The following is a 21,403-nucleotide window of genomic DNA, read 5'->3' on the forward strand; positions in this document are numbered from 1 at the left end:
GTCCTTTTAGTGACTGTGTTTAAATATATAGTTCCTAGTTGGCACACTTTGCATATGAACAAGCACGACATGCAAAAATAGGTTGAATTTACATTTACAGCAATAATCAGTGATCCTTTATATAGCATCTTGTTGAGAACAATTGTATAATTTATTTCAGTTAAATCTGTGGTATGATTTTACACTGGATGACAAGGTACTGTGGGTGTTATTATGGCAAAGCTATGACGAAGCATGTTTAGTGCTGCACCATCAACACCGTGGGACTTCATGACAACCAACAACTAAGGCTCTTATGAGATTACAGCTGCAGTCTTTTATAGAAGCAGACATAGAAAAAAAGAGCTGAGCAAAAAAATGACAACATTCTCTCTGTATATGGAGTCTTGGGAAATGTCCTCGATAACACTTGGGTCTGTGTGTAGAGTGTATCCAAATCCACACAGGTTAATGTGCTTTCCATAAGCGCGTTGGCACATATGTACTTGATTGCATGTTATGTAGCCTATGATAACAATACACATAACATACTGTGTTATGAAATAGACCTGGCTTTCACATGCCCTGTGGGAGTTTCAGCCAGCCATGATGGAAATGCTTGTTTATTATCACTTATAAATCCATACAATTCTGCTTCTTTTATCACCTGTCCTTCCACTCCTTTCTACCTACCCTGTCATTCAGTGAGTCACGCTCACATTAATGAGTAACCTTGCCTGAGACCTGAACCTGCCATTAATGCCAAGCCTTAAAGCTCACCGGCCTAACACAGTCTTGTTTTGCCCACGAGACCCAGGTTCGGACCCAGTCGGTCACACCAAGTCCATGGCGTGAATGATATTCTATCATATTGGCCTGTAATCCAGCTGTAGTGTTAACTAGGATGCCAGGATTACCTTAGAATGGGTTAATATGTCTGAACTATGCCTCCCTCTATGCTCTATTTTCTCTTTATTGCATGGCACCAGGCAGACTTTTTAATGGCACCCTATTCCCTATATAGTGCATTACTTTTGACCAGGGCCCTAGTTGTGCACTAGACAGACTGATCGGCCCACTCTGGACGCCACGTGAGCTGTAATTACAGTCCCCCGCACGCCTCCCAAATCCCCCCTGGCTCGGACAAATCCCAATCTCTCTCCTGTTTGACATCCACAGGCCGATTGGAGACAGATGTTGGGCCTGACAGCTGGACCCACTGCGGTTGGTGGACATCATACATGGCTCAATCTGGACACAGGGATAATGGATGGAGATGGATGCAGATAATAACTGAATAGCTGAACAGTGTGCAGCCATCTTTAATTAAGAGAATGGGATATAATTATCTCAGTTTCTGCTGCACAGCTTTAGAGTATGGAGATAAATCCATGGGCTGCAAAATAAGAGTTCAGGCACACTGAAATCCCCTGTTCAAATCATTCCCAATATAATCCAAACTGTAATTTTCCGTCTCTGGGTTAAATAAGGGGGCAGAAAATCTGAGGAAGATTGCTCTTTTTGTAAGAGCCCCCCTTTTCCAAGAAGAGGACACTCATCCTCAGACAGAGACAGACAAGTCAGACAACACACAATTTAGTATCAAAAGGTTGATGGGAAAAAATAAATACATGATTTTAGAATTATGGGCACTGCAAGCAAATCTCCAGTAAAAGGTGTTGCGTAATGTCTCAAACATGTGGGTCTTTGGTTTCACAGTTAAGGAGCATCCCAGAGCAAGTGAAGATGAACGCAAGGGGCTTCTTTTTTTCCATTTTTTTTATTTCACATTTATTTAACCAGTTCTCATTTACAACTGCGACCTGACCAAGATAAAGCAAAGCAGTGCGCCAAAAACAACACAGATTTACACATGGGATAAACAAACGTACAGTCAATAACACAATATAAAATCTGTATACAGTGTGTGCAAATGAAGTAAGGAAGTAAGGCAATAAATAGGCCATAGTGGCAAAGTAATTACAATTTATCAATTAACACTGGAGTGATAGATGTGCAGATGAGGATGTGCAAGTAGAAATACTGGTGTGCAAAAGAGCAGAAAAAAACAAAAAACAAATATGGGATAAGGTAGGTAGTTGGTTGAAGGGCTATTTACAGATGGGCTATGTACAGCTGCAGCGATCGGTAAGCTGCTCTGACAGCTGATGCTTAAAGTTAGTGAGGGAGATATAAGTCTCCAACTTCAGTGATTTTTGCAATTCGTCCCAGTCATTGGCAGCAGAGAAGTGGAAGGAAAGGCGGCCAAAGGAGGTGTTTGTCACAGGACAAGGTGAGACCCAAATGCAGACACAGAAGGCAGATGGTTGGAGTCTTACAATGTTTATTAATCCAAAGGGGTAGGCACGGGAATGGTAGTGAACAGGCAAAAAGGTCAAAACCAGATCAGAGTCCAGGAGGTACAGAGTGGCAGACAGGCTCGTGGTCAAGGCAGGCAGAATGGTCAGGCAGACGGGTACAAAGTCCAGAAACAGGCAAGGGTCAAAACCAGCAGGACTAGAAAAAGGAGAATGCAAAAAGCAGGAGAACGGGAAAACCGCTGGTTGACTTGGAAATATACAAGACGAACTGGCACAGAGAGTCAGGAAACACCAGGATAAATATACCAGGGAACATAAGCGACACCTGGAGGGGGTGGAGACAATCACAAGGACAGGTGAAACAGATCAAGGCGTGACAGTGTTGGCTTTGGGGATGACCAGTGAAATATACCTACCTGCTGGAGCGCGTGCTGCGGGTGGTTGTTGCTATGGTGACCAGTGAGCTGAGATAAGGCGGAGCTTTGCCTAGCAAAGACTTATAGATGACCTGGAGCCAGTGGGTTTGGCCAGTTGTGGGTAGTATCGGCTTTGGTGACAAAACGGATGGCACTGTGATAGACTGCATCCAATTTGCTGAGTAGAGTGTTAGAGGCTATTTTGTAAATGACATCGCCGAAGTCAAGGATCGGTAGGATAGTCAGTTTTACGAGGGTATGTTTGGCAGCATGAGTGAAGGAGGCTTTGTTGTGAAAAAGAAAGCTGATTCTAGATTTATTTTTGGATTGGAGATGCTTAATATGAGTCTGGAAGGAGAGTTTACAGTCTATCTGGACACCTATAGTTGACGTATAGTTGTCCACATATTCTAAATCAGAACCGTTCAGAGTAGTGATGCTAGTTGGGCGGGTGGGTGCGGGCAGCGATCGGTTGAAGAGCATGCATTTCTTTTTACTTGCATTTAAGAGCAATTGGTGGCCACTGAAGGAGTGTTGTATGGCATTGAAGCTCTTTTGGAGGTTTGTTAACACGGTGTCCAAAGAAGGGCCAGATTTATACAGAATGGTGTCGTCTGCTTAGAGGTGGATCAAAGAATCGCCAGCAGCAAGAGCGACATCATTGATATATACAGAGAAAAGAGTCTGCCCGAGAAGTGAACCCTGTTGCACCCCCATAGAGACTGCCAGAGGTCCGGACAACAGGCCCTCCGATTTGACACACTGAACTCTATCTGAGAAGTAGTTAGTGAACCAAGCGAGGCAGTCATTTGAGAAACCAAGGCTGTTGAGTCTGCCGATAAGAACACAGTGATTGACAGAGTCGAAAGCCTTGGACAGGTCGATGAAGACGGCTGCACAGTACCGTCTTTTATCGATGGTGGTTATGATATCGTTTAGGACCTTGAGCGTGGCTGAGGTGCACCCGTGACCAGCTTGGAAACCGGATTGCATAGCGAAGAAGGTACGGTGGGATTCTAAATGGTTGGTGATCTGTTTGTTCACTGGGCTTTTGAAGACTTTATAAAGGCAGGGCAGGATGGATATAGGTCTGTAACAGTTTGGGTCTAGACTTTGAAGAGGGGGATGACCGGGGCTGTTTCCAGTCTTTAGGGATCTCAGAAGATACGAAAGAGAGGTTGAACAGACTTGTAATAGGGATTGCAACAATGGCGGCGGATAATTTTAGGAAGAGAGGGTCCAGATTCTCTAGCCCAGCTGATTTGTAGGGATCCAGATTTTGCAGCTTTATCAGAACATCAGCTGTCTCGATTTGGTGGCCAGTTGCTGCAGGGGGTGCAGAGCTGTTGGCCAGGTTTGGGGTAGCCAGGTGGAAAGCATGGCCAGCCGTAGGGAAATGCTTATTGAAATTCTTGATTATAGTGGATTTATCGGTGGTCACTGTGTTTTCTGGCCTCATTGTAGTGGGGAGCTGGGAGGAGGTGCTCTTATTCTCCATGGACTTTACAGTGTCCCAAAACCTTTTGGAATTAGTGCTGCAGGATGCATATTTCTGTTTGAAAAAGCTAGTCTTCACTTTCCTAACCGACTATGTATATTGGTTCCTGACTTCCCTGAAAAGTTGTGCATCGCGGGGACTATTCGATGCTAGTGCAGTACGCCACAGGATGTTTTTGTGCTGGTCAAGGGCAGTCAAGTCTGGAGTGAACCAAGGGCTATATCTGTTCTTTGTTCTACATTTTTTGAAAGGGGCATGCTTATTTAAGATGTTGAGGAAAGCTTTTTTAAAGAACAACCAGGCATCCACTACTGACGGGATGAGGTTAATATCCTTCCAGGATACCCGGGCCAAGTCGATTAGGAAGGCCAGCTCGCAGAAGTGTTTTAGGGTGCGTTAGACAGTGATGAGGGGTGGTTGTTTGACTGCAGACCAATTACGGACGCAGGCAATGAGGCAGTGATCACTGAGATCTTATTTGAAAACAGCAGAGGTGTATTTAGAGGGCAAGTTGGTCAGGAGGATATCTATGAGGGTGCCCATGTTTACGGATTTGGGGTTGTACCTGGTAGGTTCCTTGATAATTTGTGTGAGATTGAGGGCATCTAGCTTAGATTGTAGGACCTAACAGTAGGAACTCTGACAATAGATGGGGGGCAATCAATTCAATCAATTCACATATGACTTATTTCTGGTGAGATGGATTTTTAAAAGCAGAAGCTCTAACTGTTTGGGCATAGATCTGGATAGTATGACATAACTCTGCAGGCTATCCCTACAGTAGATTGCAACTCTGTCCCCTTTAGCAGTTCTATCTTGATGGAAAATTTTGTAATTGGGGATGGAAATTTCAGAATTTTTGGTGGCCTTCCTAAACCAGGATTCAGACACGGCTAGGACATCAGGGTTGCTGGAGTATGCTAAAGCGGTGAATAAAGCAAACTTAGGGAGGAGGCTTCTGATGTTAACATGCATGAACCCACAGCCTTTATGGTTACAGAAGTCAACAAATGTGAGCGCCTGGGGTCATACAGGGCCTGGGTTAACCTCTACGTCACCAGAGGAACAGAGGAGGAGTAGGATAAGGGTACGGATAAAGGCTATAAGAACTGGTCGTCTGGTACGTTGGGAACAGAGAATAAAAGGAGCAAATGTCTAGGCATGGTAGGATAGATTCAGAGCGTAATGTACAGACAAGGGTATGGTAGGGTGTGAGTACATTGGAGGTAAACCTAGGCATTAAGTGACGATGAGAGAGGTTGCATCTCTGGAGGCGCCAGTTAAGCTAGGTGCGGTCTCCGCATGTGTGGGGGGTGGGACGAAGGAGCTATTTGAGGCATGTTGAGCAGGACTCTGCAGTAAAATAAAACAATGAGAGCTACCCTAAACAACAGTATGCAAGGCATATTGCCATTAGAGAGAGGCACAAAGCAATCACAGGTGTTGATTGGGAGAGCAACGGGTAAGACAACAACGGGTAAGACAACAACGGGTAAACAGCTAAGACAACAACAACGGGTAAATGGCGATGAATGGGCAGAGAGGGTCAGTTAGCTACACACAGGGCCCGAGTTCGAGGCTGGGGCTGACAGATAAACAAAATGAAGTACCGTGTTAATGAACAGTCCAGCAGGCATCAGCTGTGTAGCCGAGTGATCATAGGGTCCAATTAGCAGCAATAGATGACACAGGGAGCCGTTCGGTACTCGTTACTATGCTGGGCGAGCGGGAGACACGGCGTTCAAAAAAGCTAGTGGGCTGGGGCTAGCAGAGGCTGGTTGAGAGCACATCGGCCAAATCACGTCAGCAGACCAGCTGCTGTGTCAACAAAGGGTCCAGGCCATTTGGCAAGAGAGGTATTGTAGTTGGTGTACTTCGTTTGCTAGCCGAAAGATTAGGCTAGCTTGAGGCTAACTGGTGCTTGCTTCTGGACAAGGGCGTTAGCCAAAATAGCCACTTGGTAGAAGCTAGCTAGCTGCGATGATCCGGTGTAATGGTCCAGAGCTTTCAGCAGGAATCCGGCAATGTCGTGGAATAAAGCAGTCTGATATGCTCAGGGCTGATATCGCGCTGTGCAGACTGGCAGGTATTATCCAAGCTATCCGGGCTAAAGCATCTGGTGTCTGAGCTAAAGGTAAAGACCTCTGGCAGTGGCTAACAGTGCATGTCAGGATTTGGTCAAATAAAGCATACATTACAATGGTGTTATATATTTTTTTTTGTCTCAAATGCTTTTATACAGTTGAAGTCGGAAGTTTATATACACCTTAGCCAAATACATTTAAACTCAGTTTTTCACAATTCCTGACATTTAATCAGGGGTAGTAGTAAAAATTCCCTGTCTTAGTTCAATTAGGATCAGCAGATTATTTTAAGAATGTGAAATGTCAGAATAATAGTAGAGAGAATGATTTATTTCAGCTTTTATTTCTTTCTTCACATTCCCAGTGGGTCAGAAGTTTACATACACTCAATTAGTATTTGTTAGCATTGCCTTTAAATTGTTTAACTTGGATTAAATGTTTTGGGTAGCCTTCCACAAGCTTCCCACAATAAGTTGGGTGATTTTTGGCCCATTCCTTCTGACAGAGCTGGTGTAAATTAATCAGGTTTGTAGGCCTCCATGCTTGCACATGCTTTTTCAGTTCTGCCCACAAATATTCTATAGGATTGAGTTCAGGGCTTTGTGATGGCCACTCCATTAATTTGACTTTGTTGTCCTTAAGCGATTTTGCCACAACTTTGGAAGTATGTTTGGGTTCATTGTCCATTTGGAAGACCCATTTGCGACCAAGATTTAACTTCCTGACTGATGTCTTGAGATGTTGCTTCAATATATCCACATAATTTTTCTCCCTCATGATGCCATCTATTTTGTGAAGTGCACCAGTCCCTCCTGCAGCAAAGCACCCCCACAACATGATGCTTCACGGTTGGGATGGTGTTCTTCAGCTTGCAAGCCTCCCCCTTTTTCCTCCAAACATAACGATGGTCATTATGGCCAAACAGTTCTATTTTTGTTTCATCAGACCAGAGGACATTTCTCCAAAAGGTATGATCTTTGTCCCCATGTGCAGTTTCAAACTGTAGTCTGGCATTTTTATGGTGGTTTTGAAGCAGTGGCTTTCAGGTTATGTCGATATAGAACTTGTTTTACTGTGGATAAGGATACTTTTGTACCTGTTTCCTCCAGCACCTTCACAAGGTCCTTCTGGGATTGATTTGCACTTTTTGCACCAAAGTACGTTCATCTCTAGAAGACAGAACGCGTCTCCTTCCTGAGCGGTATGATGGCTGCGTGGTCCCATGGTGTTTATACTTGCGTACTATTGTTTGTACTGAGGTCTTGGCTGATTTCTTTTGATTTTCCCATGATGTCGAGCAAAGAGGCACTGAGTTTGAAGGTAGGCCTTGAAATATATCCACATGTACACCTCAACATCCACATGTACACCAATTGACTCAGAGGATGTAACAAGAAATTTGTGGAGTGGTTGAGAAACAAGTTTTAATGACTTCAACTGTGTAACTAGTTGAAACATTTCACTGGCAAATAGTGACATGGCTTTGTGTGACAAGACATTCTATAAGTAAATGGTTTTACACACAGAGCAGTAGAGACAGCAACAGGTTGACAACGTTTGGAGGTAAACGGTCGTATAAAAGAGATGATTATTGTTGAAACTTGAATATAATGTTATCACATTGTGTTTTCTGATGACACACAGTAAAAACAATCACACAAATTGAGATCACACAGACAGTACACAGAGACCTATATTTCCATGCCAAATGTTTCATCCAATACATTTCTTGATGACGCTAGTTGATGGTTGACAGCCGATGGTGTCCAACCTAAATGCCAGGTCAGCTTTTAACACCATTAATACCCTTTATAAAGGATTAATTCCTGTAAACCTTATGTTTCCTTGTCCTAAATCCTGACCTTTACTCTCTGTCCCACTGTTCTAATGCATCACTTCATTACTGGACATGTTGTGTTTGGCTGCTGTCTGTGGGATATTTGGCACTCCGTCACAACCTCAATCTCTTATCTGTCAGTGTGACCTCTTTAGCTCTGTCCGTCCTATGCCTGAAACCAAAGAGCAAACGGACCTGTTTGAGTCAGGATTTCAGGTTCCTATCAAGGGTGTGTGTGCGTCAAATCAAATCAAAATCGAATTGTATTTGTCACATGCACCGCATACAACAGGTGTAGCCCTTACAGTGAAATGTTTACTTACAAGCCCTTAACAACAATTAAGAAAATAGAAATAAAATAAAATAGAAATATAACAAATAATTAAGTAGCAACAATAAAATAACAGTAGCGAGGCTATATACAGGGGGTTCCAGTACAGAGTCAATGTGCGGGGGCACCGGTTAGTCGAGGTCATTGAGGTAATATGTACATGTAGGTAGAGGTAAAGTGACTATGCATAGATAATAAACAGAGAGTAGCAGCAGTGTAAAAATGGTGGTGGGTGGGGACAATGCAAATAGTTCGGGTAGCCATTTGATGAACTGTTCAAGAGTCTTACGGCTTGGGAGTAGAAGCTGTTAAGAAGCCTTTTTGACCTAGACTTGACGCTTCGGTACTTCTTGCCGTGCGGTAGCGGAGAGAACAATCTATGACTAGGGTGGCTGGAGTCTTTTGCATTTTTTTTTAGGCCTTCCTCTGACACCGCCTGGGAAAGAGGACCTGGATGGCAGGAAACTTGGCCCCAGTGATATACTGGGCCGTACGCACTACTCTCTGTAGTGCTTTGCAGTCGGAGGCCGTGCAGTTGCAACCAGTCAGGATGCTCACGCTGGTGCAGCTGTAGAACATTTTGAGGATCTCAGGACCCATGCCAAATCTTTTCAGTCTCCTAAGGGGGAATAGCCGTTGTCGTGCCTTCTTCACGCCTGTCTTGGTGTATTTGGACCATGATAGTTTGTTGGTGATGTGGACACCAAAGAACTTGAAGCACTCAACCTGCTCCACTACAGCCCCGTCAATGAGAATGGTGGCGTGCTCGGTCCTCCTTTTTCTGTAGTCCACAATCATCTCCTTTGTCTTGATCACGTTGAGGGAGAGGTTGTTATCCTGGCACCACACTGCCAAGTCACTGATCTCCTCCCTGTAGGCTCTCATCGTTGTCAGTGATCAGTGATGCAGTCATGGGTGAACAGGGAGTGCAGGAGGAGACTGAGCACTCACCCCTGAGGGGCCCCTGTGTTGAGGATCAGTGTGGCAGATGTGTTGTTACATACCCTTACCACCTGGGGGCGGCCCATCAGGAAGTCCAGGATCCAGTTGCAGAGTAAGGTGTTTAGTCCCAGGGTCCTTAGCTTAGTGATGAGCTTTGAGGGAACTATGGTGTTGAACACTGAGCTGTAGTCAATGAATAACATTCTCATATAGGTGTTCCTTTTGTCCGGGTGGGAAAGGGAAGTGTGGAGTGCAATAGAGATTGCATCATCTGTGGATCTGTTGGGGCAGTATGCAAATTGGAGTAGGTCTAGGGTTTCTGGGATAATGGTGTTGATGTGAGCCAACAAACAACACATTTCACTGCACCTATCTGGTGTATGTGAAAATAAAACAAAACAACACCAAACTCAATGGTCCAGCAGCAGCTGTGTAATCTATATTTCATCTTACCGTCTGTATTGTAAGATATTCAATTATCCTGCCCAAGTCATTTCCATGTGGCTACTAGTCTAGACTCTCGATACAGCTACCATCATCACACCGATGTTGACTGACAAATGGGGACAACCATTGTCCCCTCCCTCCCTGCCTCGATTCACTCCAATAAAGCCAAAACTAGCTACCTCAAATCCCCCCAGAGGAGATTGCCCTTGGACTTTTAGCTTCACAGTCATTGGGCGGTTCCCTGGCCTGGATCCTGTTCTGCCCTGCTTATAGCACACGATATGTCTCACCACTCCCCCCTTACCCCTGGCTGCTGCTGCTTTCTCTGTCAAACTCTGTTCGGGCACTGAGCGACACACAGCTGGATCGCTACCGACCAAATCGACCTCTGTTTCGCGCGCTCGCTTAGTATTCGGACGTGTTTGTCTTGAGTTCTGCTACTCAGTTTGGCCCTTGTTTGCCTACCACGACACCACGGCAGCATGAGAACGCTACTGGACAGCAGCTGGATGAAGTTTGGGCCAGCCGGCAGAGGGTCCATGGATTGGGTGACTGGGTCACCTTCTCCCCCCATGGTGGAGAGACAGTTACAGGTAAGGGATCATCAGCTTGTTGTTACTGAGTGAGTCTGATTCAGTGGTTGTCTTTACATATAGACTGCTGTGAGACCCAGAGAGTTTTGGTAGGCAACCCGAGTCCTGGAGAGCTGCAGCAGATTTTGAGTTAACTTTTTTTGCTTGACACCTAGGAGTAGGTAGGTGGCATAGTGGTTTAACAATCTAACGAGCAGACTGAAAATCATTCTGAAAAATACTTTTTAATTTTTAATTTATTTTATATTATCTTTTATTTTTCCTCACTGGAGGATCGCTGTCCAAGGTACTTCAGCCAGACTCCACATACTTTGGGCTATACAGACTTTTGCAGGTTACACACTTGCTGTTGTTAGTTGAGTGCCTTAAAATAGTCTTGGATGTCATGTCTATGGTGAGTGCTTGTGAGTGCAGTTCATGTCAGGGCAATGGCAAAGAAAAGCTTTCAGCAGAGTGGAGTGATGTTGATCGGTCTTTAGTCAGTCATCCAGATGAGGATCAGCGTTATCTGAGCACTGAAACCGATTGGTCTGGTGAATTTGGGACACTGATTGTGTCAACAGGGGAATATAACACTCAGGCAATATCAAAAGGCATAAGCTCTATTGAGCCTCTGTAGGATATCTTGATTTCACAACCATGTATGTTCAGGTTTGAGAAGATGGAAAAGGATCAACACTGATCCAGTGGAACACATTACTGATTTTCTGATTTCAATTCTTCAAAATAGTCCTGAATGTATTTTATGGGAATCTTTTTTCTGTCCTTTCAATTTACGTGATTTATGATTTATTAACCCGTTCCCCTTCAAAACCACCAGGGCTACAACTGGAATGATCTGAACCTCAACCAGGAAGGGAGGTCAGAGCTGCTCCTCTACGTGGTCCTCCCCGTCACCTCCCTCCTCATGCTGGGCCTCCTGGTACTCCTGGCCTACTGGAGGTGCTCCTCTCCAAAGCTCAGCCTGGCCCAAATCATCACCCTGGACCTCCAGGACCCCGAGAGCAGCGAAGAGTTCCTCTCCTCGCTCACCAGCCACGGCGAACGCCGCACCAGCAGCAGCTCTGACATGTCGGACAGTGTGTTCGTCATGGTCTACCTGCCGCCGCCCTACGAGGAGACGCTGACCAAGATCACGCGTGCCGCCAGTCTGACCAGCCGGAAAGAGTCCATGAAGATAGAGGACCTGGAGGCCCGCCTGTGTCCGGAGATCAAGTCCAGTGGACGCTACGTGTGACTGGGGAACACTGGGAGTGTCTCTCAAATGGCACCCTATTCCCTATATAGCCCACATAGGGTTCTGGTTAGAAGTAGTGCACTATGTAGGTAGTAGGGTATATGGTATAATTTCGGACTAGAACTAAGAGATTGCTTTTGAAGGGACTCCATATAGCAAGCTCTTTAGAATAAGGGGATTTAAATGGATTATGTAAAAACATCAGACCTGAGATCATCTTTTGTGGGTACCAGCTTTCTACACAGAGGAGTGTACAATTGCATTAAAAGCTGGAAGCTGGAAATTGTATTGATTGGCTGTACAGGATACAGTACATCTAGATTCTCTAGAGAGGACATATGCGGACTATGTACAAACCGTAGGTTACAGTAGGCAAATAAAACTCCTTCAACAATACAAAACATAATATGCAATTCATTTGCGTGGTTTTTATCTCCTAAATGAAACACATGATCTCCCATTTTTACTTCCACACATTGTATGAGCCACACCATGCTTACAACACTCCTGTTTCTGTGTTGTATCAGCTTGGCCCCTATTTGGAGACTGAAGAATGACAATGTGCAAAGTGCAAGAAGGTTACAGAAGTCTCATATGTAATAGTGTTGTATTTATATGTAAGAAGGTACAAAGACCTAGCCTGGGCACCATGTCTTTGACAGGGGTGACAAGGAGTGGAATGTTAGCAAGACTGGTGCCCAGGCTTACAAAGACCTTCTCCAGGTTAATAATTCCCTTCATTCCTTGGAATCACATCATGAATGTACTCCTAAAAACCTCAGACCTGATATGTTTGATAGACTACATAACAGATATGCATTCTAATTTACAGGTAATATCTTTGTACAAAGTGTTATATAGTTTTTAAATAAAGAATACGAAAAATATCTTAGCATGGTTATGATTGAGGGAGTTCCGTCATCATCACTTACACACCGAGGTTGCGAAGCTATAATCCCATGCTGCCCCACTATGGTACTACTTGGTCATATCATGTAGACTACCGAATGTAGAGGTGAGCTCTCCTTTCCAAACACCTGCCTTACATTACAGCTGTGGTCTTGCTGTGTTTCTGAGCAAGATTGTCAAGAAGTGTTAGAAATGTCCAGGGGTACAACTAGATTTTTTTCCACTTTCGGCCAAACAATCCTCAGGAGCAGCTACAGTATTTCATATTCTACTCTTTGTACCATTTATTCTTGTAAATGATCCGCTTCAGATAACTAGACTATTCATGGAAGTGTTTTTATTTAAAGCGTATTTATACACCAAATGTTAATTGCTGTTAATTAACTAATTAATTTGAAAAGTCCTCTAAATGATCACAAAAGCCCCAAATTCTAAACATACTGTATTTTCAGCAAAGTAAATGTGTTTATCTAATCAAAAACCATATGTTAAAAACACAGATTATCAGGCTACACCATAAAACAATCAAATGGATGGTTATTGGTTACATTGAGAATCAGGCTCCTCTATATGGATTTAAAGAAATATATCAGAAATAAAAGTCATATAAAAGATATGTCTTTAGAATAAAAAGTCATGCAAAATACATAAAATAAACTATGTTTATATTTCAAATAAGATATTACAGAGAACACGCTATAAATACACATCCTGTATCCCAAAATGGAAAATAAGACATGCTATTAGACAGGCCACACATGTTGTCTGTTTGGGATCTGAGGTAGGCTTTGTTGTTATATCTACCTCCGTGTAAATGTGTGTGCGTCCATACGTTTGGTTTGTGTGGATGTGATTTCTAGTATCCGCGCCTGCGACAATCCTCCATCCACAAATCTTTCTCTGTTTTTTTTCCTACGGAAAAACTAACCCCAGAACCAGCCGCAACCCTTCTTCTTCTCCTTCTTCTTCTTTTTATTATTTTCCTCATCCATCCCTTCATCCAGAAGGGTTCGGGTTCCTGTGAAAAAAGAGAGTTGGTGAGTCGAAACTATAGGCACCTTAATTGGGGAGGACGGGCTCATAGTAATGGCTGGAATGGCACCAACGGAATGTTATTGAACACATCAAACACACGGTTTCCATGTGTTTGATGCCATTCCAGTACTCCAACCCAGACATTATTATTAGCCCACCTCTCCTCAGAGGCCTCCTGTGGTGGGAAAAAAAAACTCAGGAAGCCATCACCATCTGCAACTGTTCAATGCTGAAGCTGCAGCTCAGTACAGGACAGACAACATTATTATTATAAGTTGACCGATATTATCAATGAGACAACACAGAATACAGCGTAGCTTACCTCCTCAAGTGGGGTGAGGAGTAATCTTCATTCTGTCAGCGCTGGCTTTCTCAATGCAAAGCTCCAGCTTGGTCTTGTCTAGGGGACATGGAAATGTGACAAGATAGGACATTTGATAGAGAGTGAGACGTCTTCTAAGAATTTGGCCATCTTGTCTGGCTCATCATTGAGCTTCTTCAGAGTGTGTAAGAACAGTCTTTGGTTCTGGTATTTCAATGCCTCTTTCTGAACCTGGATATGTATGTGCTCAACCATATCATTGCAAAGTGGGACGTCTTCCCATGAACCGTATTTCTGCTTGATTGAACATGAATCTGGGAAGACAGAGTCAAATAATTTCCTGACAAGAATAACAGGAACAATATCAAGGTTTGTCACCTTTGGTTTGTTCCTCTCTGTCTCCATCTGAGCCTGGTCTTGCACAGGCTTTCCCACAGACCTTTGTGGTTACATCAGAAACATCAGTCTGTGGGAACTGCTTCAAAAAGGCAGCCTGACTGACTCGAGAGGAAGAGGATTATCAGGCATTGTGCTGCTTGATGTTACAACCTCTTCATCGTCTTCTGCAACAAAGTATTTGGGGTTGATCCAGACTACATCTCTGTTGGAGGAACGAGGCAGAGAAACACAATGGATGTATTCCAACTTGATGTGGTCATTAAGGGGGAAAGACTTCTGGAACAGTGCCAGTTTCCTGACCCGGGCAAGTCCCAGCCTTCTGGCAGATGCAACCAGATTGTCAGCAAAAATTGCTTGATACTTGGTGGAATTCATTACATCATCAATCTTAACCAGTGCCCCTGGACCAGTGCCCCTGGACCTATGGAATTAAAACAGCCCCAAAACATCCCTGACCCACCACCATATTTCACCATGTGTATGAGGTGCCTCTCCTTGTATGCATCTCTGTTTCGACGCCAAATATGCCAATGCTGTATCTGACCAAAATGCTCAATTTTGGTCTCATCTGACCAGAGCACCTTCTTCCAATCATAATTTAAATGATGTTTGGCAAACTCCAAGCGCTTGCGTCTGTATCTTGGGGGTCATTAAGGGCTTTTTTCTGGCAACCCTTCCAAAGAGCCTGTGGTTGTGGAGGTGGCGTCTTTTTAAACCAGGTGACCCCAAGAGGCCACCAAGGCCTGCAATTCTTTCACAGTGATTCTTGGGGATTTTGTTGCTTCTCTTCTCACAATCCTCCTCCTTATCCTGGAGAGCAAAATGCATTTGCGTCCTCTACCCATGAGGTTTTCAACTGTTCCATATCTTTTGAATGTTTAAATAATTTCCCTGGCAGTGCTCAGTGGTATATTCCATCATTTGTGGATCTTCTTGTAGCCATTACCAGATTTTTGAAGGTCTACAAACATCTGTCCCTTTTGAACTTTTCTTTTCTTCATGGTGTTGGATGACAAAGGGATATTGCATGCGTGTTACCTCATTTTTATACCCTAGTGAAAAAGGAAGTGCTGTAATGGCTCAATATAGTTCATTAACACTTAGATAAACTTAAATAAGTGGAATTTAATTCCTGGTTTAATTTTGGTAGATGTTATTTACAATAATATTTAAGGGTGCCATTAATTGTGAAACCTTGATTTGGAGGACATTGATTTTTAATTAAATCAATAAATTATTTTGGTGGGTTCCATTAAAGTATAGTATTTCTCACGTTGGTATTTTGAGTTCTCTATAATTATATTGTATTATAAAGTATTGTTTGTGCATTGCCAGTCAGGGGTGCCAGTGATTTGAGCCCACCGTAAGACATTGCGATGACACCACTAGATGGTTCAAGTGAGCAAAAAATAACTGTGGCAAGGAAAAGTATCCTGAAACAGAACGGTCTTCATTCTGCCTAGTTGTCACAGTTGGCTATTTACTCCATTGTTTACAAACAAATCATTTACACTTTAAGTACAGTACAGAGACCCCATGTTTTTAAAATATAAAGGTATTTTTGTTTAATGAAACACAATAATATATTTTCCATAAATTGTTTTATTTCATAAAATAATGCTCCCGTACAAATGAATGACAGGTCAATACTTTTATTCTTAACATCATACAAAATGATTTCCAACAACCACACAATACAGTAACATACATTAGCGCTCAATAAAACCTTGAATATGAACAGACATCAGATACAGTTCAAATGTATCACTAGCTGGTAGGGAATTGGTAATAAAACTTGCTGTCTTTATAAATTATATTCATTTTTATACAATACGTAAGGAACCTTAAGGAAAACATTGGCTAGTAGGAACGAGAGTTCAGCTCTTAAAAGTCCTTCCTAATAGTTACTTGGATTTGAAAACATTAGCCGAACATAACACAATGTAAAACTAACAATAAGCCATGTTAAATCCTTCAATCAACGAGAACATGATATGACCAAAGGAAGTACTAGAACAGTGGCTTGTCTCTGTTATGTTGTTTCATGACTGGGGCCTGCCACTGGGCTCTGTTGAGAAAACAACATCCCCACAAGGCAGTCAGTAGCGGCACAGGCAGAGGGCTCTTCCACTCCCAGACACAACAGCCTGTGGTACCCAGCCTGTGGAACACAGCACAGCACCCTGGAATGAACACACACACACGGTACTTTTTATTATTTTTTAAAAATTCATTCACCTTTACTTAACCAGATAGTCTAGTTGAGAACAAGTTCTCATTTTACAACTGTGACCTGGCCAAGATAAAGCAAAGCAGTGTGACACAAACAACAGAGTTACACATGGAATAAAACAAACATGGAGTCAATAATACAATAGAGAAAGTCTATATACAGTGTGTGCAAATGAGGTAGGATAAGGGGGGGGGTGAGGCAATAAATAGGCCATAGTGGCGAAATTATTACAGTATAGCAAATTAAACACTGGGGTGATAGATGTGCAGAAGATGAGTGTGCAAGTAGCGGTATTGGGGTGCAAAGGAGCAAAATAAATAACAATATAGTGATGAGGTAGTTGGGTGGGCTATTTACAGATTGGCTATGTACTGGTGCAATGCCGAAGTCAAGGATCAGTAGGATAGTCAGTTTTACGAGGGTATGTTTGGCCGTGTGAGTGAAGGAGGCTTTGTTGCGAAATAGGAAGCCAATTCTAGATTTAATTTTGGATTGGAGATGCTTAATAGGAGTCTGGAAAGAGAGTTTACAGTCTAACCAGACACCTAGGTATTTGTAGTTGTCCACATATTCTAAGTCAGAACCGTCCAGAGCAGTGATGCTGGACCGGTCGGTAGGTGTGGGCAGCGATCGGTTGAAGAGCATGCATTTAGTTTTGCATACATTTAAGAGCAGTTGGAGGCCACGGAAGGAGAGTTGTATAGCATTGAAGCTTGTCTGGAGTTTAGTTAACACAGTGTCCAAAGAAGGGCCAGACGTATACAGAATGGTGTCGTCTGCGTAGAGGTGGATTAGAGAATCACCAGCAGCAAGAGCGACATCATTGATGTATACAGAGAAAAGTTACTCTTAAGTATTCTTTAAACAAGTCAAAGATGAAAGAGTGTTGCGTAGCGATCTGAGTGTGACTTTGTACCATTCGTAGATGTCATCTTTTATGGGTTCAGGCTGCATTTGGACCCACTGACCGATTGACCACATCTTAACCACATTGCATATAGCAACCGTCTCCCCTTTACCCACTCCATCGCCCCCCTCAGCTGGCTCCTCAGTGACTTCCTCGTAGCACAGGAAGTAGCTGCTCGAGAAACACACACGCACAGTCACACACACAGTCACACAGAGGCAGTGAGATGCCATCTGATCGACTGTTCTTAGGCCTGAATTACGAAATGTACATTGTCATCGAACATCTCAGTTCAAAAGAGTCCCAAAGTTCTCTTGGCACTAATATTACAATGATTGTTTATTGGCATGTTATGCCTTACTTTAACCCATACTCTACCCCCCACCCCCTCTCTCTCACTCACTACTCTGTCTCGGTGGCTCGCTCTTTCCCTGCTACTGGCCTGTCCTCCTCTGGATGTCCCTCCTTCTCGCCATCCGTTTCCTCCTGTAGGCTCTCGCTGGGTCTCTCCACATTCCAGCGCATGCGTTTGTACAGGCCAGTGTGGACCCCAGCCAGGTACGGGGCTAGACGACAGTACCTGTATATGGACAGTCCCACACGGTCTATCTGACACTTGCCAATGTAGAAATGGGAGACACTGGAATGGAGCGAGAGGGAGAATGATAGATACATAAATGGTTGGATGAAGAATTGTGGAATGAATGTCAGACAAATGAGAATAAGGGTTGACAAGTCCATGCATCTGTCCTCTATATATTTGGGTCATACTCCGCAATGTTCCATTTGTGGATCTAAATACAGGTATTCAAGAGTAGGTGTTGGTACATAGTCACTCTGATGAAAACCTTGCAACTAAAATCGTGTTGAAAGCACTAACTCTCAATGTAATCTGAACGTTTCATGACTCTAAGACCAAGAAAATGTATTCAAAACAGCTTCAGAAATGTCAAAATATAATGTTTGTTGAAAATAATAATAATATGGGAGTTTTTTCAATTTCTTGAAAAGTGTCTGTTTTGGAGATGAGGTTTTTACCCGACAGCGGCGATATGCGTTTGTATGTGCATCTGTGTGTTTGTGGTGGCTCACAGCCTTCAGATGTTATGTTGTAAGTACCAGAGGAGGCTGGTGGGAAGAGCTATGCCAAATGGCTCATTGTAATGGCTGGAATGGTAGAAATGAAACGGTATCAAACACATGGAAACCCCATGTTTGACTCCATTCCAGACATAACAATGAGGCCATCCTCCAACCAGCCTCTTCTGGTAAGTACAGTACCTGGCCGGCTCAGCCTCCTCCAGAGAGAGAAAGTCAAAGGAGGCATAGGTCAAGACCAGCTGCTCCAGCCTCGCACACAGCTTCTGGGAGAAGTCTAACAACTGGAGAGATGGACAAACACATAAATACAGACAGACAAATACACACACTTACTCTATACACACCACTCTCAGTCTACAACATCGCTCTTGATCCTTCTCTATTAGTTCTCAAACCTCTCCTAAGCCTATATTCTTGTCCAAAGTTGATTCACAGAGACATTTATGTTGGTTTGAAGTGTAGAATACATTTAATATCAATAAAGAGTGCAAAGGGAAGGGATCACTGCCTCTACCTCCCTTTCCAACCAAGGTGCATGAATTAAGGACAGATTCATATGAGTAGGGTTGAGTTTCGAGGCTCTTACTCGTGAGCGGATGTACACGGGTAGAGGCCTGCGCTGGGGCAGGGTGCTGCGAGCTGTCGACTCCAGGTAAGTGAAGTAGGGCTGACAGGTCCGCAGGAAAGTAGGAACCACGCAAGCAAAGATTTCCTTCTGCAGAATGTCACTCCTGCAGACAACACACACATGGTTATGTCACAGGACAGGGCTTCATTATGTATTACTTTAACCCCTTTGATAAATAAACAATAAATGTAAACCCTACTAATGTAATTGCATAGTTAAGCTGCCCTATTCATTGACTCACCTAACCTCTACCTATCATTATCTTAGACTGCATTAACAACTTTCCTAACTGACTAACATTACCTGGATAAAAGGTTTGTTTGAAACTCATCTGCTTTAGTCAGCAGGTACTGGAATTGCTGTTCAATGGGTCTGAGCTTCTGATCCATCAAGTTGATATCCTGGCATGACGACATGGACTCCAAATTCGCATCACCTGTGCTGTCCATTTGGTCGCCACATGAGGGCGCCAAAGCACTATCCTCTACATGCGCCACAGAGTCTGAGAAATTTCGGGAAATTATGTTGACTTGAGTTTGATTAGCCTAGTCAAATCAAATTGTATTGGTCACATACACATGGTAAGCAGATGTTATTGCGAGTGTAGCACGTTTTTTTGTGTACATAATTATTAAGCTACCTAGGCATTTTGACAGTAACTCACCTGTGTCTGGTGATGATTCAGGATTATTTTTCGTCTCCCCCTGTTCCATGCTTTCTTTGTAGCCTCAATACAGCTAGAAGGAATTGACATCTTAAACTATAAATGTAATAACATGTATATAAGAAACTGTCAAGATGTTACTATTCCCTCTGCTAAAATATACTGGAATGCAGCCCTAGGACAAGTGAACTGGAACAAAGTATCGCTGTTGTCTGGCAAATATTGTGTATCTAATAAGGTGAAAGAAGTATCATACAAACTCATTAATAGAATCTACCATAGAAATACCTTTATTATACCTAGATTCAAAATAGTTACTGATAACAAATGTGTATTTTGTGGTTGTGACCCAGAAACTCTTGACCACTTATTTTGGGACTGCTCTTATGTCAGAAGATTGGAGTGAGTTAGAATATTTTATTTTAAAATTAACGACAATTAATATTACATTTGAGAGACTCTGGTATTATGTTAATTTTTGATCCAAATGATATGGACCATGATTTAACTTTCATTCATTTGTTTATTTTTCATGTCTGATTCTTTATCCATAAAATGAAGTGGGCAGAGAACAAACCCCTCTTCACATTGTTTACGATAGAATTTAAATATTATTTTGAAATTATCAGTAAGTGTAAAGACCAATTAATAATATCCCATGTTCGCTTTCGGTTGACACCTCGAAATCCTTCATCCTTCATTAGCTAGCTAGCTTTAGCTTGTTAGCTAGCTAGCAACTGCAATTTAAGAAACTGTTTTCTTGTGTGTTGTATTAATTGAACACTTCACAAGTTGTTACAACTTTCTACGCGTACTTAGCCAGTACTTTCACGAATTGAGGATAGTTAGCTATTAACTAACTAAGTTACACCTACGCCACTTTCCCCACTCCTCTGAATCATTGTAGAGCTCATGTGCGGCGCCTTACACCGTCGGTCCAAGAACTTGACAAGTACGGTTTTCAACTGGTCTCCGTCTCCAGCCTCCTCTCTTTCCCTTGGCTTCTACATCTGACGCTCAGACCCGTCTCAACTGAATTTGTCAGTCTGCAGGCTAGCCTAGCGCGATAACTACTACCGTGAGCGCGTGAAGCGACCCCTAGAAAAGAGCGAGCGGAGCCCTCTGCTGGCCGAAACATGCACAAAACCTCTTGACAGTTATGTGGGCTTATTTATATACATAATTGGAGATAGACAACCATTCTGTCTATGCAGACTAATAAATAAATGATTGCAAAATTACAAAAAAAAATACCATATATCTTACACCACTGTCATTGTCAAGCAAAATATCATCGTTTGTTTGACAACACTGGTATGAAAAAATATGCTTTGATTTGTCAATATTAGTATCCATACCAGCTACATGAATAAAGTTATTCTAACTCTATTATACTAATTATGTTATTCTAACTCTATTATTCTAACTATCAAAAGTTCAGAAGTTAGTTTGCGGAGTGCAGACTGATGACAATCGGCTCGACATCGATGTATGTCTCTTTCGGTTCTTGCCACCAGAGG

General features: G+C 42.9%; 2 protein-coding genes across 9 annotated transcripts; one reads left to right on the forward strand and one right to left on the reverse strand.

The window, feature by feature from the left end:
• The first annotated feature begins 10,202 nt into the window (after nt 1-10,202).
• On the forward strand, nt 10,203-12,512 carry LOC118374403 (small integral membrane protein 28-like). The gene is made up of 2 exons (XM_035760815.2): nt 10,203-10,448; nt 11,269-12,512. Exons 1-2 carry the CDS (start codon nt 10,338-10,340, stop codon nt 11,683-11,685), a joined length of 528 nt encoding a protein of 175 aa, XP_035616708.1. The 5' UTR covers nt 10,203-10,337; the 3' UTR covers nt 11,686-12,512.
• A 3,474-nt stretch (nt 12,513-15,986) lies between these two features.
• LOC118374395 (UPF0575 protein C19orf67 homolog) lies at nt 15,987-21,017 on the reverse strand. 8 transcript variants are annotated; one of them, XM_035760798.1, is made up of 8 exons: nt 20,812-21,017; nt 19,884-19,956; nt 19,523-19,721; nt 19,178-19,322; nt 18,772-18,872; nt 17,894-18,130; nt 17,500-17,661; nt 15,987-16,533 (listed from the first exon to the last, which is right to left on the reverse strand). In XM_035760798.1, the coding sequence occupies exons 2-8, from the start codon at nt 19,930-19,932 to the stop codon at nt 16,383-16,385; spliced, it is 1,044 nt and encodes a 347-aa protein (XP_035616691.1). In that variant the 5' UTR covers nt 19,933-19,956; nt 20,812-21,017; the 3' UTR covers nt 15,987-16,382. The 8 variants fall into 8 exon arrangements, with proteins under 8 accessions (XP_035616691.1, XP_035616694.1, XP_035616693.1 ...); XM_035760801.1 differs by having other exon boundaries at nt 19,884-19,973; XM_035760800.1 differs by having other exon boundaries at nt 19,884-19,979.
• Nucleotides 21,018-21,403: the final 386 nt, after the last annotated feature.

The sequence above is a fragment of the Oncorhynchus keta genome, chromosome 10 (genome assembly GCF_023373465.1).
Source record: "Oncorhynchus keta strain PuntledgeMale-10-30-2019 chromosome 10, Oket_V2, whole genome shotgun sequence".
Lineage (NCBI taxonomy): Eukaryota > Metazoa > Chordata > Actinopteri > Salmoniformes > Salmonidae > Oncorhynchus > Oncorhynchus keta.